Raw genomic sequence first — 18,180 nt, 5'->3', positions numbered from 1 at the left:
CTACAAAAACATCTTCAGGGCGACCGACTCCAAAATGACTTGGTCACCGTGATGCACAAGACGCAAGACAGCAAATATCAAAGTTGTTACTGTGTTCTCATTTCCCCCCCGATGACTGTAGTTAAACAATGTCCTTTCTCTCTTGTACCAAAGCTGGGATATGTAAGGAATTACGCTGTGAGTATGACGTGTTTTACTCTCCTGCTTGTCTGTCCTGAAGTCAGTTATTCATTTAAACATAATCACTTTTCAAGCACTGCACTGGAGCAGGAACGAGATAGGGGTGCACTTAGAGTATGTCTGTTCATTTCAGTTAGTGATATCCAGTTTCTTTTGTTTTCTGACACTTTTTCCCAAAGCATGAGAATCAAGCTGAGCCTTGCGTCTACTGTACTGTTGCTCATACTACATGTTTTTCATTTTCTACCTTAACATTTTTAGCTCATTTACTTTTATAGCAAGTTTGTAGTTTCCATTGTACTTAATGTTGGAATGGTGACAAATGATCTGTCTGGTCCCGGTGATGACAAGGAGAGTCTGACATGTCGAAACCTCGTGGGAGAGCGTGTGACAGTTGCGAGAGCTATAGAGCTTCATAGCAGATCAAAACGCAGCTTTTGAACTGGTTTCATTTTGATCTCTGAGCTCCAGAGGAGGTCAGAAAAAGGTAGTTACAGGCCTATGCCGTTTGACAGCTCCATATCAATCAGGGGGGGCTATAAACATGACATCAAATGTAAAGCTGATCTGAGCAAAGCTCCCTGCCATGAATCTATGGGCCTTGTCTACAATTAAACAGAAATAAAAAAGCATAAAGTTTATATATAAATACAGTAAAAGTTTTTTTTAAATATTACGTATTTCCCTACCTTCATTGTTATACAGTATGTAATTATAAGAGTAATACATTTGTAGTTTAAGTTCAGACATGACATCTGTTTTAAGCCTAATTAACTCTGCATTATGTTCTGACCTTATGACTGACATTTTTGTGGCTAGTGGAGCTGAAATATATGCATAAGTGCCATCACTTAAAGTACATGGAGGTGAGGTGAGGAAAGAGAAAACACAAAGATGCAGTGATACTCTTTGCGAGTTTCTGTGCGCTCCCCATTAATCAGCCTCAGACTTTTGACAGATATTTCAAAGCATGTCCTCACACTGCGGTGACGGCTCTTCATGCAAGTTATAGCTGCAGAGAAGTCTGAATTTCAAAGTGACAGGCTGGATCATTACAGTCTTGGAGAAAATATTTGACTTTATGAGCTCTGACACACCGAATACTAGTCAACCATATCCTTTACTATAAAACCAATAGTTCCAAAATACCTTAATAATGCACATTTTTACTGTTTAATTCATTAATGTAACGTGAAAATGAGTAACCTGTCTGCTACTTCAAACACACTTTGTTCATTAACTCAATTGCTTGAATACATTTTGATTACGGGCTTCACTGCATGTTTTGCCTAACAAAGCATGTTAGCCGCTGTAGAAAAAAAAAACGCAGTTAAGCATGACCGTGTAGCTTTTTCTTAAGGAACACATTTAATTTAGTTACACTGGCAGGTAAAAATAAATATTCACTGTTAAATAAATCAATACTAATCAATATTAAAGTAATTTAATGTGATACTTTGGAAAGTGTTTTTTGAATTTATTTCCTCATAATTATCATAATTAAATATTATCTCATAAATACAGTCTACAATCTCATAGTCAACATGATGAGAATAATATGTCATAATTATGATGAAATACAATTTTAAAAATGGTGGATTTTTCTTTTAAGTGGCGGAAATGGGCTTCCATAATTTTCAGCTGTAAATCAATGAACTGATGGCATAACTTGGGGATTTAACCCCAAGGCTAATGTACAGTATTGAGCCCTGCTACCACTCTGACATAAGCACTCCCCCCCCCCCCCCCCCCCCCCCCCCCCCCCCCCCCGGTGTTATTTTAATGTCAGAACTAATTCCCATTTCTGTTCGGTCATACCTTCTTCATTTGTAGAGGGGATTAGTCTTACGTGATTCGTGAGACATGACACTCCTGTTCACAGAATTTCCTGAGACAGGGCAGGACATGAGTTCCAAATTTAGGTGACACATTTACCTCTTATCTTTAGCACTGCTATACTGAGAAAATCTGCAGAGAGGCCATCTCTCTTCATGGTTTTGGCACTTTTAGATGATTAGCCTGCAGGAGGACTTGGCAAACCAACCAGTCTCAATGTTAATACAAGACAACTGGCTACTTACTAGCTCACTGGCTACGTGCTAGCTCACGAGCTACGCATAATGGAAACCTTAGCTTCTACTTCATATCTTTAGCCTGCTACTGGGCAAATTAAATTTGTTAGGTTTGTTAATCTGCTGCTATGGTGTTCCGGCTGAGAGGCTAACATTATTTATAATTCAGTTCATTTGCATTTTTTTTTTTACTGTGAAAAATAACACAGAACTAAACTAGGCCTAATCAGTTCATCAGAAATTCTTGGTAGCTCACACAGTGAAATACAGTGTTAAGCAGCAGGTGCTGCCAGTCTCCTCTGTGATGGTCTTTTTAGTTTATTGCAGTTGTAATAATGTCTAAACATTGATGTTGACGTCATTTATTGACATTAATAAATGTTAAATGTGTTGTGTGGCAGCTTTAAGATTCGTGCTGCAGACATTTGTTGCATCAGTCATCATCAATGTTTTTGCACAGATTTACAGGACACAGTTTATAGCATTCATATCTGCAAGAAAGCCAGGCAGCCACGCTGGATGTTTCCTTCATCCATCGGCAGAATGCACATGTTCAAACATCACAAACACAGGAAAGGCCTGCTCTGCCACGGCGGCTCCAATTCTATATTTTGTCTGGCTCGCGCACATTCATGCAGGCCATTTGTGTAAAGCGATACCCACGTTTCTTTTCTCATGCACCCACAAGGTTGGCCACAACAACAGGGCCTGCAGGCTTTCTTTTCTTTTTTTTTCCAGCAGAAAAAAAAAAAATATTGTCATGGCTGAAAAAAAGTATCTGGTGTCTGCGTGTGCTTCAGATAGAGCAGAGGAGACGTGTGTGTGTGTGTGTGTGTGTGTGTGTGTGTGTGGGGGGGGGGGGTTGTAGGGGGCGGGCAAACGGCTCTGGCATTATGTTGCATGAAATATCTTCAGCTGCCTCATCCATGAAACCCAATCCCCTCCTTGGGTGACTATGGTTGCTGCTTTCTCACATCTCTGCATAACCTTATGTAGTGTGCGTTTGTGTGGCGAAAGATGATTGATAGTTTAACTCGGGGCTAATCACTTATGTGCCTGTTTACTGTATGCCTTAAGCTTCTGGATTAGTTTGTATGGAAGGTGCTGCTTCCTCGCCGCTTGCTACTCAATTATTCTGTCTGTCACCTCACTCTGCCTGCTCACTTTCACTCTCTTTTTGGCTGTCCACTATTGATCCAGAGACATGGCTTGGCCTCTTTTTCTTGCCTTGTAATGCGCTGCAACTCACAGTGTGTGTGTGTGTGTGTGTGCGCGCTGTATGCATCGTGTGCACTGCAAAAGCCAGTTTGAGTGGGAAGATACCAACTGAAGGCAAAGTTCTGTGAGAATTTACATCAACTGCTACGATCTTGGACAGTTTGGGGGATTAAATAGAAATTTCGGGTGGAGTTTCGCTTTCAGCTGTCGGTAGAAGCTGCTCAACTGTCACGCTTTTTACACGCAGACCGCACGGTGTCTCGCTCTATCTCACAACCCACACGTACTCCGATAAACATGCTCGCTCATTGGACACAGTGCCAAGATCAAGTTAGGCAATTAGCAGCGATGAATTACCCCCTGTGAGTGTGAATCACGGCGGGAGAAAGGTGTAGGTTAGAGGATGCTTTGCTTTCCCACTGAGTCAGTCAGCCTTATATACAACTGGAGCACACATCGTCCACGTGTCATTTAGGGTTGGACTTTAAATGCTGCATGCAGGAGTCTGTCGCTGCGATGTTGATTGTGATGAAATGTTGCTTGTTGCTGTTGCAATAGCTCCAACAATCTGCTTTTCTCTGCAGTTTGGTTCGAGTTCAGGAGTTTTTGGGGTTGAATTCCTCAGAATCACTTACTGATTGATTGGAGACTGGGGAAAGGAGGACTAATTCAAAATCCTGATTAATAGAAGTTAACAGTGGCTTATCATCTGTCATCTGTAGGGTGATTTGTCATATTTCTTCAGGCAAAATCAAAAAAAACAAAATATGAAAGGATCACATTGTCGTTTTATTTAGTAGAATTATCTTTATGCATCATGCAAGCAAACACAAGTGAATGCATATGAACCGTGTCTTCTGCTTCCACGGCATTCACAAAAGCATTAAGCAGGAAGCGGGGAGACTCCAGCTCGTGTTTTACAGGTCGTTTCTGCCGCAGCGCAGGGCTTTTTGTTCACACCATGAAATTCCCCCCTGGAGACCCCAGACCTCCATCAGTGTCTTTCCCCGGGAGCTCCCTCCAGGCGCGAGGGGGCAGAGTGCTGCTTCATGTCAGCCCAGAAATGTCACAGCACCTCAAACACACACACACACACACACACACATACACACATATGCACACAAATGTCTCCTCCGCACACAGCCCCGTGGTTGCCTCCCTGCTCCTGAACACTCCACAATTTACTTTGCATCTCCATCGGCTGCCAAGGAGGGCACGCACGCAAAATGAATAAGAGAGAGGAGCGTGTGTGTGTGTGTGTGTGTGTGTGTGTTTGCGTGTAACTGTGTCTTGTATATGTATGAATGTAGCTGCTTTGGAAATTTTGTGTGCGTGATGAAGTGTGTAATGCGTCTGCATATTGCAGCTCAGACACACTGGTGGTTAGGAAGCCTTGAGGCCTGCCTGACACAGCTTCAGGGCACAGAGAGGAAGGTGATTATCTCATAGCTGCCAGCCATTCAGCTCAAATAAAGACAAAAGTAACTCCGGCTAACTAGGCGTTGAGATTGTAAAAGAAGAGCCACGCACATGAACTTGCATGCCTTTGTGTTATTTCTGTAAAGAAGGCACATTTCAGGTGTGTTGTTGTGATGACGACCTTAAGTAAGCAAATACTCGTTGCAACCTTGTGATGTTCCAAGAACAATTCGCCAATTCGAGATTCACAATCAGTATGCCGAGAAGATGTTATTCCAGAGTGACACATATTGAGAACAACATTTGCTGCACCCTTTAAAAAAGGCAGTACAAGGAAATTGGCTTTCATCATTCTTGAGATGATAGCAACGTGCTCAAATATTTCTACATAGATCTGAATGTTGCTGTAAAGAAAGCTCAAAAATGCTGTAAACCAGCTAAATTGACTTTTTAAAGAGTTTTTACTTTTAAAAATGACTCATTAATTAAATACTTATTAATATAGGGCCATAACGCACTGCTACCCTTACCAGACAACCCTTGAAAATAACGTCGTTTTTGTGTGTGCACACTGTTCCGGATCATGGCTGTAGTAATCTTAGAATATTCCTGTGCATGTGTGAGAAAATCTCTGCAGTGCACAGCAAGCAGAAGTGAACTGGTGTTGGGATGGATTTTCAAAACAGGAAAAAGTAGAGACAAACGTGTCCTTTTTTTTGGTCGTGAAAGACTGTGTTCTCTCGCCTGTCATATGCACGGTGCCAGGACTGCACCTTCATTTCAGGATTTGGGATGAGCTCCGCTGCGCTCGGCAGTGTTTGTCTTTGGATTTGGAAGGCCTGCCTACAAGCGCCTTTCTTTGGGAAAACGCGGCTCTTTTTGGCAGGTGACGGGCACACACACCTGGACATGTATCCGTGCCCAGATGGAAGCTAGCGTGGTGGCAGCTGGTGTGACGTCCCCTCAGGACGGTGGAGTCGCCAGAGGGGAGCTAGGCGGCCGATGTCCTGCTCGGTCGTTCTTATAAGGAACTTCAGCTAGGCGGCAGCTGCAGTTTGCTGGCATGATGAAGCAGCAATAAGAGAAAAAAGAACACCTTTAAAGAGAACAGCACAAGTGGCACTGAAACCTATCTATCTATCTATCTATCTATCTATCTATCTATCTATCTATCTATCTATCTATCTATCTATCTATCTTTCTATCTATCTATCTATCTATCTATCTATCTATCTATCTATCTATCTATCTATCTATCTATCTATCTATCTGTCTATCTATCTGTCTGTCTGTCTGTCTATCTGTCTATATGTCTATTGATCTATCTGTCTTTCTATCTGTCTGTCTATCTGTCTATCTAGCTATCTTAATCCCATCTCCTTTATGTGTGTGTGGCTCCCAGTGTGTGCCTCACGCCTCGTTCACAGTGCCAACACCTCATTAGTACAATATGCAAATGAACTGGCGCAGGGCCAGAGGGTCAGAGCACAAACTGGAGACAGAATAATAGCACAATGGTGCATCTTTGAATGTGTGTGTGTGTGTGTGTGTGTGTGTGTGTGTGTGTGTCCTCAAATGAATGCCCAGATTCTTATATATGTTTATGTGCGTTTACCTGTTCTTTGAGTGTGTCCGTGTGATGTGTCCGTGCTCGCACTGAGGAGACACGGCACACTTGTATGTGTTTGTGTGCGAGAGGGAAAGAAAATAAGCTGAAATGGGTCAGCCTACAGCTACTGTTCATTTAGCGCACTGACAGCCTCTAAATAACCATGACCCCATAATCTGCTGGTTTTGTTTTCTCCAATCTTTTGTGACAAAGTTAAAAATCTTCCCCCAGTTACATTGTAAAATGTCAGTGCTGAGCAATGTTGACTTTTTGTCAGATTCTTGTGCTGTATCCTTCCCGGTCCTAATAACAGTACGCTTCGCGAGACACCAGACAGCGATATTTGATTTATGTCATGCTTGGAATGGGAAACCCTACCTGGAGGTGAGGGAGGCAGATGGAAGCAGAGGCAAACTCAATCAGTCTTTGGACACAAAATGTAAAATATACAGCAGAGTTGCCCTTTGGTATCATGGAGCGATGAGCAGAGCTGGAGGCCAAATTACCCAAGACAAATCAAAGGTTGCAGCGAGCAATTTAAAGGGAACATGATATGAAAGAGAGCTGCTCAGGCCAGTGACTCACCTGTCAATGGCATAGGCACAGTATCAAATGTCAGCTCGGGGGGCTGCAAACGGCACGATGAACATGTATAATTGAGGTTAAATCTCCATTTCCGATAACGGTGGCACAGCGCCCAGTGGCTGTAAAATATGAACCACTTTTTTTTTTCCCCACACAGAGGTCTATATAATATTAAAGTGTATTTAATTTAATGAAACACAATGGAGTAATTTGGCATTGTGCCAGGCGAAGCTTCTCCAATAACTTCTTTGAAACAAAATTGCTCACACCTGGCATAACAGCATTGACTGCCTCAGTTTTTTTCACACTGCGCATAATGACTGACTCAGAGTGCCGGAGAAGGTGGCTCCTTTTCCAGCTGGTGTAAATGTTTAAAGGAGTTCTGTATTGGCAAAATTAAACCCACGACAGCTAGTATTTGAGCAAATTGGACACATTATCTTCGTTTACCTAATGTAATTGTTATTTCTACAAGAAATCTGTCAAATAATGACGACTAACACTGCAACACTGTTCTCCTGAGAGAGCGTTAGGTACTGTTAGCAGTCAAGCACAGCGATGTTCCATTAATCTCCGAGCCACCCAGCTTTATGATTTGTATATTGAACAGCGAGTCTGTCACATTAAACAAGACAGCGCAAACCAACAACGCGTTATGCCTGCTTATGACACAGCAACTTAGCTGTGACTTTAACCATCCGATATAAAAGACTCATTTGAAAGTATTTTATTAAATCTGACATCAATTTCCAAGGTTCCGCCCCAAACTGTTGTGGCGATGTTTGAGGTGGCCATGAACAATGCCTTCTTGATCTGAAGTGTTGTTAGGTGTGGAGCAGTGGTGTGCAGTGTTAAACGGCTGCGTTTCTTGGAAATACTAAATTCTCAAAATGCGCTCATTGTTCAATCAAGCCACGTAACAATTCTGTTCCCTGTGTTGAGGTTTTACTCACCCCGATTTGGTTTTTACTCTGAAATACTGATAAAACATTGACATCAAAATAAAATCCTATATATAATCCACTGTAGACAATCGATTCAGCTGTTGGTTTGCATGTGGTTTCCCTCTTTATCTTTAATAAATGGGTATTTGAATGAACACTTGTTGCAGCACTTTGAAATGTCTTGCAGAACTCCTCAGCCATGCACATGCATGCATGCATACACACTCACACACACACACACACACACACACACACACGCACACACACACAGTTTTGTTTCAGAGAATCCTGTTGATTGGTTTGTCCACAAACCAATGAATGTTCACCCATTTTACAGTCACCATTTCTGTTCATATTTCTCAGTGTTGTTTTCCATTTCTGATTTTGCTTGTTGCCTCTGTTCACCTGTTTATTTTGTCCATTCGTAAAAAGAAGCCATTATTTCTCCCCCCCCAGGCGAGAGACGACGATGGCCTCGGTGGGAAATTACCCCAGCACAGCTTTACTCAGGACACGCCCAGGCTTGTCTTCAAGACAAACAGCGATGTGCTTGTAAGGACCATAACCATTTAACACCAGATAGAGTTTAAGCTTGATGGCTACTGCACAAATATGTTTTGATGTTGCTTTTTGTTAAAACTGTATAATTTTCAAGTCATTTCTCCCTGACATGTCAAAGGACTGGTTTACATTTGGGCATTGCTGTAAAAGTAGACATCAACCATCAGACTCAGGTCAGCCCAAACAATATGTGACAGTACACGAGCGGCACTCAAGTTTTACACAAAGTTGGCATACATTTAAGTTTGAGCTTTTCATAACTTTTTTCATGCATAATCATTTGCTTTGCTCATTTTCATTATACGTCATATTCAGTGACTTGTGTATCATATTCAGTGACTTGTGTTAGGTATTAGACAAATGTATTTATTAATTCAATTAAAGTGGGGATGATATTATTGCAATGACAACACACTTATGGGGGAACTAAAGTGAATTGTGTGGATTTGTTTATTTATTTTTGATATTTGTTATATATATATATATGTTTTACATAGATCATTCGTAATTTAGTGAAAGAAAACCGTTTGGTGCACAACAAAAAGACAATGTGTATGCCGCTAATATAGATTTAAAGGAACATTCAAGTTTATTACAACTTGAGTTTAATAGTTTTAACCATCATTCCTATGGATCTTGGATTGTGGCAACATCACAAACATGCAGTCAGATGGGGCAGGAAACACAAGCCATGCAGGTTTTAAACACCACCCCCGGGTTAGCCCACTTGTTTGGATAAAAAACAGTATCAAAGCGTAAAATTAAAGCCCAAACCGTATGTTTTAATCATCCATCACAGATTATAGACAAACTTCTTGGAACTTTGACTTACCCCACATTAGCCTTTATTACAGAGCCAGGCTTATCTGGCTAGCCTGGCTCTGTCGGACAGTAACAAAAACCGCCTGACTGCACCTGGTGAGTATGAAAAGTTTTGTTATCTCCGCGAGGTTGCCAGACAACCAGCGGAGACTTCAGGAAGTAACAGCTCCCAACCGAGAAATAGTTCAGCACATAAACCCCCCCAAAAAAAAAAAAACCCACAGCATGTCATTTTTATACATCGGTTTTAGCACAAAACAAAACAAATGAGATATAATGTGTTTTTTTTATTAGTGAGCTTGCAAGGTGCTGGAAAGCAGATTTTGTTGTTGTTTGGACAGGCCAGCTAGTTTCCCCATTTCCAGTCTTTCTATGCTAAAATAAGCTCATCAGCTGCGAGAGAGTGTTATCAATCTTCTCGTCGAAGTCTCTGCAAGAAAGGGAATAACCATACTTCCCAAATGTTTGCTTTAAACAAATAAGTCCCAAGTGGGAAAGCAAACATGTCCCAGACAGCCAACAGAGATATATTGTCTCGCCCCGTCTGCTGCAGTGACATTCAAACACAATCCACCAGCTCTGTCTCATCATTCTTACAGCTGGAGTTATTTTACTCCATGTGCGTGCGTGAGTGCGTGCTGTGAAATATAGTGCAATTGAGGTTCACCTGGCCAAGTGAGAATGGCCTTTGGATGTCACATCTATAATGACTGACGGTGATGGCCTGGCCGGTGCTGAGAGCTAGCCCTAACAGAGAGAGGAGCTCTGGTCGTCTTTGGCTTTTATCCACGCTTTAAACTTTTCATGCTAGAGGCCAGGTACACAATGTAGCCAACATACAGTAAAGCACTGGGAAAGAATAAGAATCAGATATGTTTCCCCTTTTGTAAGCCAGGTGATTATAACCGTCACGAGAGATATTTCAATAAATGTAACTGATAGTTTGGATAATAGTAACAAGTCCACATGTTACAGATGGTCTGTTAAGCGCTGCCAATGTTTCATTGTCTTGTGTAAACTTTAGTGGAAGCTTCACTGTGTTTTCTCTTTTCCGATGGACCAGGTGCTTTAAGATTAAGGCGGCCTCTTGCTACATAATCTAGCTTTTGGACTGAATCCACGGTGCCACAAGCACTGTTTGCCTTCTTCACATCATTGATGGAGTTGAATTGTCAAGAGTGGATACTTTGGAGTGTGAGACAACTTAACCAAAAAACCAAGCTACTGGCTCGCTTCAAGCACCTCGTTCATGTTCATGGGTTTAATCCACTATGTGACTATACCAGCAATCTGAGAAGTGTCAAAAGAATCACATATCGACCTTAACGGGGTGGGGGGTGGGTGCACAGGCCTGTCCCCTTATGCACTTCTACCGCTTGAACCACTTCATCCTCTCTGCACCGTCTGAAACCCTCCAGCCTCTTAACCCTCTGCATCCTCCTCTTCTTCCTCTTCATTATCTAAATTCTCCACATCCTCTGCAGTCTCGTTAACATCTGCAACCTCTTCCTCTTCTTCACTGCCTGAAACTTTCTCCTCCTCCTCTGCAACCTGTTGGTCCACAACCTACACGTTCATCTCCGAGACTGCAGCAATTTAATACTCTTCATCCAGTCCTTTAACCCCCTGAGAGTGGCCTCTGTTAATTTCTACTAATTATACACTAAAACTAGCTGTTTGCCTGATCTTAGGATTCTTAAAATGTCACTGGCCTCGTTGCCGGGTCAGAGGGTGAGAGGAGGAAGACGGCGACGGTGAGGTGATTGCGCGTGCTTGGAAGCACGATAATTGTTGTAATGCAAACAGTTAAACTGCACCACCAACGCTGGTTCGTTGGCCACGATGGAAATAAATGACCATAATTACACTCAACTGCAAACATCTGTGTACAGAGTGGGGAGAGAGCGAGCAAGTGAGAACGAGAGCGAGAAAGAGAGAGAGAGAAAGCACAACTCCATTAGCGTAATGCGCAGTGAAATTTCACTCACAGTGCAGAAAGTCGTTAAGTGCTCTCCATCTGTCTTTCTGAGTCGAGGAAAATTTCAGCACATTTATTATTTAGAATATCCTGGGCCTACCATTATCAAACTCAACTTGCGAGAGCACCTTTTTGACTTTTACTCAGTCATGGCTCATTGAATTAGCCAGGACTAAATGGGCAGTTAAAGCGTGTAGAATTCAAGGGACTGACATCTGAGCACCACCAGCGTGCTGTGCGAGCATAGCAGTTGCTGATCCAGTCTCAGATCTGTTTTTTTGCTGCGGTTCCTTATGTTCTCCAGCTGCCTGTCCCGAGCTCTATTCATGTGCTAGTTTCAGAAATTCCTCCTGAATTGCATTTGGGCACGTTATCCCTCCGGAGGGACACTGCGTAATGACTTGTTACAAATGCGGAACCATAGTACATCTTTTAAAACTTTTGCCCTTTTGTAAGATGCTTCTGCTTGATTCGATACGCCTCGTACCGGACAATCGGATGTAAAACACGTCATCTATGCAAAAAACCTGATGTTTTACACGTGTAGCAGCTGCAGGACAGCATGCTATGTATTCTTTTGAAATTCTGGCCAGTGCTACAGTGCATCTGCCCAAACAGCCCATGTGAGTCCACTGTCTTTCAGCTGCTGCCAGACAGGATCCTGCCAAATAAACCAATGTTGCTATGCAGCGTGCAAAAGGAGTTGATCCACCTTCCGGTTGCATCCCTCAACTTATTAACATTCAGCTGGGGGGCTTAAGGGTCTGTGTGATGGATGTATGTCGTTGAGGGGTCTGACAACTGATTAATGCCTTAATTATCTCCAGCGAGGACCTGCCACTCCTCCCAGAGCTGACAGAGTGAGCTGTGTGTGGCCTGACGAGTAACGCCGTGTTCAGGGCTCGCCCACTGCTATCTGCTCTACCAGGGTCACATTCATTTTCCTCCCGAAGAAAAATTTGCACGCTTTGTGCTGAAAAGGTGTATAACGGTGATGAGACAGTGCAGCAGGCTGTTTCGGGATCTTTGGCGCTGCAGTGAGCAAGAAAGACAACTTTTTCGATTTAGCCTCCTAGCGTTTGGATCCAGTTCTGATTCGCTCTCTGCATACAGAAGTGATCCTGCACAGCATATGTTGAGAAATTTAGTTCAGAAACTGAACTGGCAAAATTATTTATTGATCTCATTATTATTATTACAATTATTGGCTCTGACCACACTTTACAAATCCCAATGTGGCTCTAAAAAGTTGATTGAGCTTGGATTAGTTTCAAAAAGAACTTGTTACTACAGAATTTCACTAGAATGAAATGTAAATGCTGAGAAGACGCGTGCTGCTGTCTGTAGCCACCAAACAAGGACAATGACAATTTATTGTTACATGATTGGATGTCAGTGAACATTAGGAATAGGAGATGAAGAACGGTGATAATGAGCGCATTCGTAACCTACTCACACCATTGTCAAGGATGAAGTTTGTATATTCACAGAACACACACGTTACCGTAGGTCTGAATGGTGTTAAGAGTTCTATTGCAATTTTCGAGGAAGGATTTTGTGGCGTTGCTGTATTGCATTTTATCCTGTTGTTAGGTGTTCATGTTATCTTGTCCAGACCGTACAGTTATGTGTGGTGCAGGCACAATAATAGCACTTTACAATGTAAAGCACTACTTTGACTCTCTCCTTACATATACGTCCATTTGCAAAAGTTAGTGGAGAGAGAACAATGCTGGTGTGCCCTGTTAAAATCACAGAAAGCTCCCTCGTAAGTCGTATTGCTCTTGTTCTGATTTTAATTGATTGACAGCCAAACCTCACATTTATAATGAGTGTTTTAAATCCGTGAAACATTTTCAGTAATAATCAGCACTGCATCATGTATGTTCAGCCAGGTATCCATAGGAATAAGAATATTACAAACAACATGTTAAATACCGTGTCACAAATACCTGGTGTCTCTGAAGAGGTTTAAAGTAAATCAGTACGCCAGTCAAAATGCCTTAAGTGCAAAATTCTTGAAAGCTGGAACTTGCAGCAGCAGTTTTCTAAGTAATTCAGCATTGATCATCTTTCTAGTATTTAAACTGACTTAACTACAATATCTGTCTACTAGTTGGCACACACTTCAATACCAATTGTGGAAGGCCATTTGAGGGAAATACTCTTTTTGCCTTGTTGTGCTCGGGGCGTCAGTCTCCTAGGGATTTGTGCTTAAATTAGTCTTAATTGCCGACAGAAGGTGTAAACGGGCATCCCTTGTTAGGACAGAAAGTTAGAGACAAAGTCACGTCAATATCACTGAGCTGCAGAATGCCATCATGTGCACATTTACCTCTTAGTAAGGAAAACACATCAAATTAGACACATGCACAAACACACACACCGACATTACATAAATCAAATGCATACAGGCATGTGCATTTATACAAACTTCAAAGTTAAGTGTTTGGTCTTGACAGATCTGTAAAAGTATTTAGAAACAACATCAGTTTCCTTATAAAGAATCTTTTTTAAATGGGTTTATCTCCAGATGGTTTGGAGGCTGATCTTCTGCTTACAAGGATACTTCAGGGGAGAGTGTGTTGTATTTAATCAAAAACAAATTAGTCTTTTGTATGGAGGGTGACAGGTACTGATGCAGTGTGTACTGTGTGTGTTTTTTGTTGCAGGTGTGTGACTGGTGCAAACATATTCGCCACACTAAGGAGTACCTGGACTTTGGTGCTGGTGAGCGGAGGCTGCAGTTCTGCAGTGCCAAATGCCTGAACCAATATAAGATGGACATTTTCTACAAGGAGACCCAGGCCGCGCTGCCTGGAGCACTGTGTAACCCAGGACACGGGGCTGGTGGGGAGGGTAAGCTGGAGTGCAGTGGAGGGGTACAGTTGCTCACTCCTGAATCTTGGGGAACTCCGTTAACGGACTTCCGGCGAAAAGCTCCCTCACCAGGGGGGCCTTCTACCACCTCTGCTTTTGCGCCTTCCACTTCTTCAGCCACCTCACCCTCAGATACTGCTGCCGTCTGTTCCCCGTCCTCCTCCTCCTCAGCCAAGATCCCCACACCCAGACCCCACGAAAGCCCCACACTCCCACCCCCACCTGTTCCCACTTTGCACCCACCTGTTGGGGTTCCCCCGGGTAGCCCTCCCATGGTGATGACACCCCGGGGACCCATGCCCCTGCCTCTGTTCATGGAGCATCAAATGATGCAGCAGATCCGTCCACCATTTCTTCGTCCCTCTGCCCACCCAGCAGGGCCCAATAGCCCCCTGTCAAACCCTATCATCCCTGGTATTGGTCCACCACCTCCCCCTAGGACCATGGGTCCAGCATCAAGCCCCATGCACAGGCCCCTGCTGTCTCCACATGTCCACCCCTCATCCAATCACAACCCTGGCATGATGCCTCCCCACCCTGGTCTCCCCATGCCAGGCTTGCCCCCTTTCCCCCCAATCAACATGATGCCCAATGGACGCATTCCTCTACCCCCAATGATGAACTTTGGCATGCCATCCTTGGCCCCATTGGTACCCCCACCAACTCTCTTGGTCCCTTACCCTGTCATTGTACCCCTCCCAGTTCCTATCCCTATTCCAATCCCAATTCCCTTCAGCCCCAAAACTTCCAGGGACCAGCCGGAGAGCAGTGCTCCAGAGTCCTTTGAAGCTTCAGCTTCTTGGCCCCACTCTCCAGGTTCCTCTGGAGGTGACAGAGGGGAGCAGAAAGTAGAGTCAGCTGGCGCAGAGCGTCTCTCTCCTGTACGGTCAGAGAGAAGCAGGACGGCGTTGGTGGACTTGACTGTGAAGGCAGAGGACAATGCGGGCAACCTGTGTCCAACCAGCTGCCCTGGACCAATGGACGGGGTGATTGATCTAACTGTGGGCCAGAGGTCATGCCAACAGCAGGTAATTCAGAGGATGCTACCTGGAGTCCAGGTCAAAGTAGAGGCAGAGGCTGAATCAAGATCTCCACCAGCTGCAGGGCTGGGGGGGGGAGGGAAGGGCAGTCGTGATGGGGAGGAAGGGGTCCTCTCACAGGGCCTCCTCAGTGCTATGGAGCTGGAAGGGGCCACACTCCCAAACACACTGGAATCATCAGGCCCACCCTCCAGGAACAGCAGCCCTTCTTGCAATACTGATCCTCCAGTGAGCCACCTAAATCCCTGTATCTCCAACTTTACCCCACCACCTTTACCCAGCACAGCACGGACCCAGCCCCAGCCCCCGTCCCAGCTCCAAACAGGCCCTGCTGCCCCATGTAATGTCATAGTCAATGGCACAGGGTGGCATTCGCTTCTCACTCCCGCCTTTGAGTCTTGCCCTGACCGAAGAGGAGACAGCGTTGTAGGAGGAGAGGCAGAGGAGCAGCCAGCCTGTGAGCTGGAGCGTGAAGCACTGAAAGAGAACAATTGCTCGGTTGGAGATTGGGAGCCGGGAAAGAGGGGCTCAGCGCAAGACGAGATGGTGGACACAATTGAGGGTAAGCCAGACCCTGACTCCAACTTGGAGGAGGGTGAGCATGCCTATGCCCTGCCGCTGCTGTCCACCGGAGGCTGCGTGGTCATCCAGCCTGTGCCAAAGCCCGGCGCTGACAAGACGGCCATCCTGTCCTGCTCCATCAGTGCCCCTTTATCAGCAGACGGGAGCCCCGAGTTGGAGCCGCCGCTGAAGAGGAGGTGTCTGCGAATCCGCAATCAAAACAAATGAGGTGGGTTCACCCCAGTGTGCTCCCACAATTTCGTAATTCACAGTAGGGTAGCCATCAAATAATCAGTTGGTTTTGATGTTTTGTAATGTTTTTCACTCCCCAGCGTGTATCTTTGAGCTATTTGAAAATATCTCCTTTACCTCCAAAATCTACATTCAACAATCTGTTTACTATTCATACTTGGTCTTAGAATTTGAGAAATTCTGGCAACAGGGTTATTTCATATTTTGCCCAGTGTAGCATGATCATTTTCAAATGGCACAATAAGGCTGATCACTTCATCAGAATTTCACAATGTGATGCTTGATTCAGGGGTAGACACAGTGTGCCCTCCTGCAGACAGTATGAAAGAGGTCAAACAAGCATCAACTGAATTATTATCAAAAAGAATGCCAGAGTGCATGCTCCCATGCCTTAACTCCACTGTCGCAGACAGTGTTCAGGTGATGCATTTGAATGTCACCTGGAGGGGCACTCACTGGGACTGACTCTGAGAAGCCTCTAAAAGGGTTAGTGAACCAGGAGGGAACATAATATGAAGTCCGTTTTTGAAAGGATGAAATGCTCCTTAAATACACCTTAAAAGGAGGTGTTAATGCATTCAGGTATGGCAGGGGATGTCTTACCCTGAGCACTTAGACGCCACAATTAAACTTGATAATAACATTAAAATACCATTTTAAGACTCTAAAATGCTAGATATTAATAATAAACAATTTGATTTGTTGTTTTAACTCTTTACACATTTCTTGCTGGAGCATGTGCTTAGCCAACACGTTCATCTTCTAAAATTCACACGTTTATTTCCTCATGAGCCGGCACATTGCTCCCATTTTACAGAGACATTACTTGTTGCTTTACTTTGACTGGCAGATTACCTCTGTGAGCCTCAGAATGGATATGGGAAACCTTTCATGTCAAAGGCTTTATTCAACACATTAATTTAATGATGCACCCCTCGAGTTGTTAATTAAATGAAATTGTATTCAAGAGCAATCGAAGACCAATTCAAGTCGTGGTAACATGAGGCGAGTGCTCTGAATTAGAGTAATTAATAATGGCAAAAGATGGAAATCAAGCCCCGTGCACCATTAGTACTGCTGAAAGAATCCAGCAGCTGAAATGAATCATAGAAGTGATGGAGAAAATGTACCGTAACCTTCAGATACCCAAAGACACGTGATTTTTGATTATTGATAAGGGACAATGCAAAATCTGTATGCTGTATCTCACATTTCTCACACTTCACGTCTGCAATAGCACAAGGCATTCAGTGTGAAACATCTAAAACATTATGTAAAATGTATGCCATCAGAGGAGCAGACGCTGAATATTTCATTATATTGTAGTAATAATACTTCAAAACTGCCCCATTGTTCTAAACTGAATACCCCCCCATTTTCCCACTTACCCTAAAACTACAACTGGGGGGCTGCCTGCTTGAATTCATGCCTCAAAAAAAAAACAGCCTTGTGGGGTGGGGGGTTGCTCTCCCAGTGACTCAGTATAATTCTCCTCCCACTCTGTTTCACAGATGGACGCTCTGAGGACCACAGTGCCATCAACGACACTCACTTGTCCACCCCCCACCTCCAAATCCCACCCCTCCCAACTACACCACCGCACACGTGCACACACACACACGGGCACACACACACACACACACACACACACACACACACACACACTCTTAAACGTTTTTCTTGCCCTCACTCATCGTCCAGTCTACCAGCACCACAAATCGCCTTCGACGACTGATGAGAGTCCAACCAAACGTGTTGATGTGTATCATAGTAGAGCAGGACAAGACTCTTTTTGTCCGTGCGACGGACAGACACTCTGATGGACTGAACTTCTACAGACTTGATGTCATGGCCAGCAGGATCGGTTGACGTTTGAACTGCAGACAGTATATCCCTGCAACAGAGACTCTCAGCCCACACTGGCTCTCATACCGTACCCACACTCCCCTATAAAAGCAAGTGCTGTCTGTATTATTTGTTACTATGGAACGCACTATAGTGTCTGATATTCAAAGCTGCTGCTGGGAAATTAGTGAAGGAGCCCCAAAGAGAGATTTCC

The 18,180-nt window shown here is 43.9% G+C and overlaps 1 protein-coding gene across 1 annotated transcript in view; it reads left to right on the top strand.

Annotated features, from left to right (window-relative positions):
- sobpa (sine oculis binding protein homolog (Drosophila) a) overlaps positions 1-16,097 on the top strand; it is a 33,453-nt gene extending 17,356 nt beyond the window's left edge. Inside the window, exons 5-7 of the mRNA XM_070920983.1 lie at positions 154-177; positions 8,484-8,579; positions 14,061-16,097. Coding sequence (XP_070777084.1) covers positions 154-177; positions 8,484-8,579; positions 14,061-16,097 — 2,157 coding nt within the window. The remainder of the gene's footprint in view (positions 1-153; positions 178-8,483; positions 8,580-14,060) is intronic.
- The last annotated feature ends 2,083 nt before the right edge of the window (positions 16,098-18,180 follow it).

The sequence above is a fragment of the Enoplosus armatus genome, chromosome 15 (genome assembly GCF_043641665.1).
Source record: "Enoplosus armatus isolate fEnoArm2 chromosome 15, fEnoArm2.hap1, whole genome shotgun sequence".
Classification (NCBI taxonomy): Eukaryota; Metazoa; Chordata; class Actinopteri; order Centrarchiformes; family Enoplosidae; genus Enoplosus; species Enoplosus armatus.
The sequence above is the reverse complement of the archived record's forward strand: the minus strand, read 5'-3'. Positions and strand labels throughout refer to the sequence as shown.